The 8046-nt window shown below is 34.3% G+C and overlaps 1 protein-coding gene across 1 annotated transcript; it reads right to left on the bottom strand.

Moving 5' to 3' along the window:
• Nucleotides 1-1559: 1559 nt before the first annotated feature.
• Nucleotides 1560-5151, bottom strand: LOC109341483 (cysteine-rich receptor-like protein kinase 42; the record flags this gene model as incomplete). The annotated part of the gene is given in 6 exon segments (XM_019579412.1): nucleotides 1560-2042; nucleotides 2308-2452; nucleotides 2748-2982; nucleotides 3125-3475; nucleotides 3570-3680; nucleotides 4216-5151. Coding segments are annotated over 6 exon segments (2028 nt in total). The 5' UTR covers nucleotides 5006-5151.
• Nucleotides 5152-8046: the final 2895 nt, after the last annotated feature.

Below are 8046 nucleotides of genomic sequence, written 5' to 3'. Positions count from 1 at the left end.
AATTGTTTTAAGTATTTTAAAGTGTTTCAATTTTCTTATAAAAATAGTTTGAGCATTACTACTATTATATAATCAAGAGTACAGTTACAACAGTATAGGATAGAAGTACATATTTAGACTTAGACTAAAAGTCTTGAATATCTTGAAGCTTGAATCTTCATTTTCTTTATAAGTATTATTCTTTTTTTCTTTTTGTGATGTTGGTATCTTCATCAAAATCGTGCCAAAGTCAGGAGTAAGATCTTCTTCACACAAAGCGCATAACTACATAACATTGAAGTTTTAAAAGTCAATTATTAACAAGATTCAACTATAGATTTGACTACATGCATGGATGAGATGATCAATATTCCATTAGATGTGTGTAACCATATAGAAAACTCAATTTTCTTTCTCTTATTTTTCTTTACTACAAAACAATACAAAAAAGTCATTTATTTATTCATCTTCTTTCTTATGTCTCTGTCCTCATCTCTTCCCCAACTATATAATTTTTTATTCAATAAGGACTATAAAGGTAGAAAATATAAAATGAAAAACATATTTACCACACTCAGAAACTTATATAGCTATACTATGTTAAATATTTTCTGATATAGTTTACAATGGAGTTTTATCGTGCATTAGATTTATATATAGTTGACTGGCCTAATTATATTAGACTAAAATTTGATTGCTTGTATTGTAATATTTTATGTTTATTAAGGTGTTTGTTACCATAATTGAAATTTGAGTTTCTCTCACACAACTATGTGTTTCTAGTAGTAACTTATTAATGTGAACACATAATTAATAAAGCTTGAAGACATAACATGTGATAACTCCACTTCAAAACCTGGTAAGTGCACTATCATCAATTCATCATTCATCCCAATGTTTGTCTATCATAAAAAATAAAATAATACATGTACTTGAGAAACTTTCAAAAAAACTAAAATTCAATAAAATATCGTTAAAACAATCAACAACTATCCCAAAAATATTATTTCTTGGATTCTTAGTCAATCAAAACTTATAAAATAATATAAAAATGTTAATTTTTTCTATAATTGTAATTTTTAATTAAGTAATATTTTTTAGTTGGATAGGGATACAAAATAAAACAAGAATGGAAACATGATATCTACATTATAAAAACAACCCCTTAATTTAGTCATTCAATTCTCTGTACAACCCCTTAATCTATTGGTTTCAACACCTATTGGTTTCAACACCTTTTGTTAAAGATTACCAATTCTTTGTACAAACAACCCCTGCATATGAAGATTATGGTAACACTGCAAATGAAAAGAGAGGATGCAAATCATGTTATTGTACTCAACTTTCTACAGGTTATGAACTGTTTGTCCGACACTTCAACCTTCTTCCGTCTCTATCTGCACTATTTTGGTCAATATAAATTAAATTCCTCAAGTATTAACTCTAATCTTCCAATCTTTTTTTACTATTAAACATCGTATGGATATGGAACAGAATTGTGTGTCCTAGATTATGTTTCATATGCTATCATTAGTTAATGAAAACATGATATATCAATTTAAATTTTAAAACTTTTATTGTTGTTATTTTTGTTTCATTATCATTGACGTGAAACAACGTTTGAGACATTATTTGAGATAACATATCTCTGTTTTTGTCTAAAACCTTCAAATGGATTGGACATGAAGCTTGGATTCTGGTTTTTCACTTCTTGATGGCCTATCTGAGCTGCATGAACTAGAGGACTCTGAGGAGCTGTAGGACACTCCAACCTTATTTAATGCATTTGATACGAAGCTGTGTGTTCTATAAGACGTAATGGAACTGTCTGAGTCTAGCACTCCAGTGTTCAAAAATGGGGGTTGATTTGGTGTAGGGACATGTCCATTTGAATTGCTTAACATGTGAACAACTTCGACCATCGATGGCCTCAGTGAAGCAGAAGCTTGTGCGCAAAGCAATCCAATGTGGAACACCCTTGATGCTTCAGCTGCAGGAAAATCATCTCCTAAGCAAGAATCAATGGCTTCGGCTAGTGTGTTTGAACCGTAAAGTTTCCAAACCTGTTGCCGAAAAAGACAATTTCTCTCATTGGTAATCTTTAACAAAAGGTGTTGAAACCAATAGATTAAGGGTCTCTTCGTGAGTTGGGTTTTGGAAGAAAATAAAGAAAAAAAGAAAGGTTTGAGAGCATGAAATATACTGGTGAGATGGCTTCGAAGCCTTCTCTTTTCCTTTCTTCCCTTCTAAAACTTAACTCACATGATGAAAAAATTACAAATGAGTATTGTTCGGAGTGTTATTGTGAAAATTAGGACATGGTCTTACTGTTTGTAGAAGGGAACCAGAGTCTTCTCTGAAGACATTATTCCTCCTGCCACATACAATCTCGAGAACAAGTACTCCAAAACTGTAGACATCAGCTTTATCCGTAAGTTGTCCTCGAATTAGGTACTCTGGAGCCATGTAACCTCTGCTCCAAAAATGAAAAACTATGTGTAATTAGACTAAGGAATGTGTTGAATGTTTTCTATACTTAGCATGAGTGCCATTTCACACAACGGGTATGCTAAAAGTATACATTTTCGAAAACCTATTTGAAGGACTTATGTCTAAGAGCACCTAGAATTGAGATAAATGAATCAAAACTAATTTTTATGAATTGCTTCTTAACAGAATCACTATATTACAGGAACTGCATGCTGATCTAGACATGTAAGCTTAGTTACTAGAGTGCATTATATCAGAGGCTAGAACTAAGGAGTTACAGTGTTCCTGCAATTCCGGTGCTTAAATATGTTTTATCTGCGCCAAAACACCGGGCAAGGCCAAAATCAGCAATCTTAGGAATGAGATTCTCATCCAGAAGAACATTGCTGCTTTTTATGTCTCTATGAATGATTCTTATTTTAGAGCCTCCATGCAGATATGCAAGCCCTTCTGCTGTCCCAAGAATGATATGAAACCGCTGCTTCCAGTTTAGAATTTGAGTTTTGTTCTTTTCTGCAAAGCAGATTAGTGTGTCAAGTTCCTGAAACTATGCATAAGTATCTACCCTTCTTTCACATCTAACATGTTGGCTGGTAGATTTTATAAAATCAAGAGATTAACTACAAAATGTACTTAATTAACAAAGAGAACTTACCAAAGATAAATTGATCTAAACTCTTGTTGGGTATATACTCATACACAAGGAGGCTCTCAGGGCCTTCAATGCTACAACCCAACAGTTTCACAAGGTTCTTGTGTTCAATTCCACTAATCAAATTCACTTCATTGAAGAACTCATCAACCCATTGCCTGTTATTGAAGATCAATCTTTTAACTGCAACAACTTTCCCATTTGGTAAAATACCTTTGTATACTGAACCAGCTCCTCCTTGGCCTATTTTTCTTGAAGAGTTGAAGTAATCTGTGGCCTTCTCAAGAGTTTCGTACTTGAAATTCAAGCTAGATTTGCTTATGGAAAAAGAAATCTGGCTTAGCTTGTTGGTTTCTGAGTGATGCAGGCGAAACAAATAACACATCAGAAAATCAAAAATTAATAATTAACCAAATTTATCTTATAATTTAATTTCTAGAATAATCACCTTTAATCTTTGATAATTTTGAGAAGGCAGCATACAAGGCTGAGAGAGTGATCATTAAAACTGCAGCTGCTGCTAATACTGCTGCTATTATGGTTCCTCTTCTTAAAAACCCTGAAAAAATGGAAACTTGGCATGAACATAGGTGAAGGACTCACTAATCTGACTCTTTTGGTTGGAGAGGAAAAAACTTCAAACAAACAGAAATCGGAATTATTTTTTCTTACACAGTGCTATCTTAGAGCGAGTGATTATAATGGCAGACCATATCACGGCCGTAAGATTCTAGTTATGGTGACCACCGCAACCGTGCATCACACCACAATTGTATTGTTACACCGAATCACATCGATGCAGCCGCATCAAACCATGTCAAATGTAAAAATTATTAATCATAAAATAATTCATACTTAATAGCCATGATCCGCATCACAATGGACACAATGACAATAATCGTGACTGCAACCGCAATTTAAAAGTTATGATTTAGATTCTATCTAGGTTCAAAATTATGCAAAAAGAAGGAACTTTGGAATTACATGCTAATATTTCTTGTTAGAAGAAATCTCAACTTACCATCCATTTTCCAAATAATCAAGAAATTTTGAAGAATACAAAACTTCAAACACAAAGAAATGCATTTTCTTACCCTTTCCACCCTCAGATGCACCCTTTTCATGGTAGAATTTCTCAGTTGAATATCTCAAATAACAGCCAGCATTCAAGGCCCTCCCTTCCTTCTTTGGTAAGCACCCTCTCACTTCCTTCCCACCTTTCCTCAAGCAATCTCTACACCCTTCACTCCCAACACTGTTCCAGCACTGTGCCAATGCATAAACACCTTCAACTTCACCCACAGCAAACCCACTACCACTAACAGCAATCATGGCAACTCTATCAACCACTTCAGCCACACTCTTCTCAAGCCTCAACCTATTGCCCTCATCAACTACCGCCCCACGTTGCGAGGTGCAATTCACAGTGTCCCTCAAAGGATCAATGTCTTCTGAGTAGAAGCTGTAGTTGTCATAGCGAAGGAAGCATCCATCCAGGTAGATTCGGGCCGAGACAGATGGGAGGCAGCGAGGGAGCTTGGTTCGGCTCGCGGCGTAGCAGAGAAGGCAGTCAGTGTGGGAGAGGTCATTGAAGCATTGTGCAAAGCCGTAAATAGGAATGTCTGAGACGTTGACAGAGTGAGTGCCCCAATTGTGGTTGGTGACTAGCTGTGAGAGGGTCTCCATTTCTTTGATGAAGCTTGGGATGTAGTTGGCATTGGTTATGGATTTGGATGTGCCACAGTAGAGTCCTGCTTCTGAGATTCTTGGATCAGAGACTGTGTGAGGGACAAATGAGAATAGGAGAAGAGAAACTATGGTGAAGAAAACCAATGATGATGTGTTCTTGATGGCATTTGAGGAGTGTTTAGAATTGGTATTCATTTCTTGCTCTGCTTTTTGTGTGTGAATGGAAGAGTTATATAGCTTGCTGTTATTTTCTGTGTTCTAACTTCTAAGCATGTCTTTAGAAAGTATGAAAATTACAGTAGAAAACCAAGATATTGTGAAAGCTACAATTACAATACGTGGCTTCCCACCAGATGTGCATTTGAAGCTTTACAAAGGCAGAAGCATATACATCCTAAGCAAGCATTTGTTTGCGAATTGAGTTTTAGAAGTGAAACAAAAAAATTAAAATTATTTCATAAGTATATTTCATAGCTTAACTCTCAAACTTTCTTTTTCATTGAAAATTTAACTAGTAAATGGACCTAATTGTCGGAGGGTTTGAAAGATGGAGGAGGGTGAAGGAGTAGAGAGAGGTGCGTGTTTGAAGTCAATGCCTATTAATTGGCAACTTCATAATTTCTTCCTCTTGTTGCCTTTTTCTTGCTCTTTTTTCTCATGTTTGTGGACATAGCAGGTCGGTGTGTAGATCTAAATCTGCGCAAGTTTTTTGACTTTTTAGCATAAAAACATATCCCAAACAATAATAATGTGATCACAACTTATTTCTTTACAGCCAGCCATATCTAAGGTGTCCATTTTAATGATGTTAAACATGGTATTCCATTGAACCGAACAGTTAAGAAGAAAAGAAGAAAATAAGGGAAAGTGTATTCAATAGAACTTCTTTCATTGATTGATTAAAACAAAAGAAGTACAATCTATATATGATAGGATTTCGTGGTTAAGCTAATTAAAATAATCACCTGAAATTAACTAAATTACCATAAATATCTAATTGACTAAAATGAGCCTAAGAGTAACTAATACTAAGCCCAAAGAATAAGAACAATGTGAATACCAAACCAAGCAAATATTTCAGCTTCTATTCATCTTTCTTTTCTAAAATTCGCATAGTATTATTCTGAATTCCTTCATCCAACTCTAATAACTAAAGGAAGGAAGGAAGAATGAAAATTTTTCATTACTGAATTGACATGGTGTATGTGTCAGAATTTTGATATAAAACTAAAATAACCCGTTTTCAATTCTGTTACAAATAAGAGAATTGAAATGAAACTTATCAAAATATTATATTCACATGCAACACATTTTGTGGTGCTACAACACATTGCAACAATTAAATATGACATTGAAGATATATTTATGGTTGAATTAGGATAAAGTTACTCTCTTTAGGATGTTTTATGACATTGTTCAAAATGTGTAAGCAAACTATCAACTATACAGTTCTCAGAATAAAACAGTTTAATTATCAATTTCATATTCTTATTGCACAGTAGCAAATGATCTCGAATAAAACCACAATTTGGGTACTAGTGTCAATTTTCAAAATACTGACAATGTGACTATTAGTGCTAATTTTCAAAATTTTGAATTTCCCACAATCTGGCTATCAGTGTCAGTTCTCGAAATTCTCACAATTTGACTATTCGTGCCAATTTTAGTACCACAAAAAAAGGGAGAAGGGAGCCGAAAATACTTCGGTAGAGAGGGAGAGAAGAAGATTTGAGGAAATTCTCTCAAGTGGTACGAACTTTCTGAATGATGGCTCTATTTCTAGGCAGAGACCCCAACGACCATGTAGATCTGTCGGCCCAAGAAAAAGATTTCATCCTAAACGGCCACAAGATTTGACTGTCATGATGAGGTCAACTATCACACGACCAAATCTTCCTCCACTCATCCCTCAAAGATGGAACCATATGTTGACTTAGTCAACATGTGTACTAATCGTGTGATGATTTGGTCAACACGTCCCAAAAAAACCATTGGGCCCAAGCCCAAGCACGAATTGAATTGGTCGGGCGATGATGGAGGAGGAGGTGGTGGTGGTGGCATGCGTTGTATTAGGGGTTCTAATCGTGTGTATCCTCACCCACCTTAAAACTCATTGTACCTCTTGGAGTACACCGCTAAGAGTGTACTACGGGCTTATTGAAGATGCAAGTATGCATCACATATGTTTTGATGAAGACAAATGACACATATAGATTGATGAAGACAAAAGGTTGATTAAGACAAAGGATCGACACCATAGTTAATGTCAAGGACAAGCTTGAGAGGATGAGCAAATCAACAAACAACAAGTATCAACTATAAAGTCAAGACACAAGTTCATACAAGACAAAACATTCAAAAGAAGATGTAGGGGTTAAGTATTTTTATATCTTTATTAGGTCTTAATATGTTTTCTTAGTAAGAGTCTAGGCTAGGATGAACCCCAATGGAAGTCTCACAATCTAAAATCAATCATATCTAAAATGAGACTTACATGCATACATACATGATTTACATGCACATACATACATACATGATCATATGTTTTGAATGCATTTAAAAAGTGTTTTGAAATCATACATCATTCAAAGGCATGCATCATTAGTTTATAAATCATATAGGAGGTTCATTCATAATTGAAATATATTTTTAGAAACCATTAATCAATTAACAGATATGTTAATCGATTAATCATTGAATTCTTATGAATCTGTTAATCGATTAAATGAGGGGTTAATCGATTAAGGGTTGTTACTATTTCTGTTTTCTGTTATTTTCAATAACCCGTTAATCGATGAAGATTAAGTATAATCGATTAACTGCAATTTAAAATATAATAGTATTTCAACCCAAGTTTTTCATATTACTTAATAATTGAGAAAACATTTTCATAGAGTTAGAACACATATTCGAAATAAAGAGTTTACACATATTGTTTAGGAAATCTAAAGCTCTAACTTTCATATCGTTAGAGATTTCAAAGTGTTCTTTTGAGAAAAGAAAATGGTGAATCTTTACAAGATACCTGTTGAGCTTTATTGTCAAATCTTTTGTTGAAAAAGAAACCTTAGAACTCACGCATTTTGTTTCTTTAATTGTGAGATCTTTTAGAAGGGTTCTTAGATTGTAAGAAGAGTGTAAAATCTGCATATTGAGGTGCACATATAACTTGAAGAAAATTGTTAGACTAAGGCATTAACATATTCTCTTGGTGTGCTGTATCACCATAGAAGGAG

The sequence above is a fragment of the Lupinus angustifolius genome, unplaced genomic scaffold (genome assembly GCF_001865875.1).
Source record: "Lupinus angustifolius cultivar Tanjil unplaced genomic scaffold, LupAngTanjil_v1.0 Scaffold_468, whole genome shotgun sequence".
In the NCBI taxonomy this organism is placed as follows: Eukaryota; Viridiplantae; Streptophyta; class Magnoliopsida; order Fabales; family Fabaceae; genus Lupinus; species Lupinus angustifolius.
The sequence above is the reverse complement of the archived record's forward strand: the minus strand, read 5'-3'. Positions and strand labels throughout refer to the sequence as shown.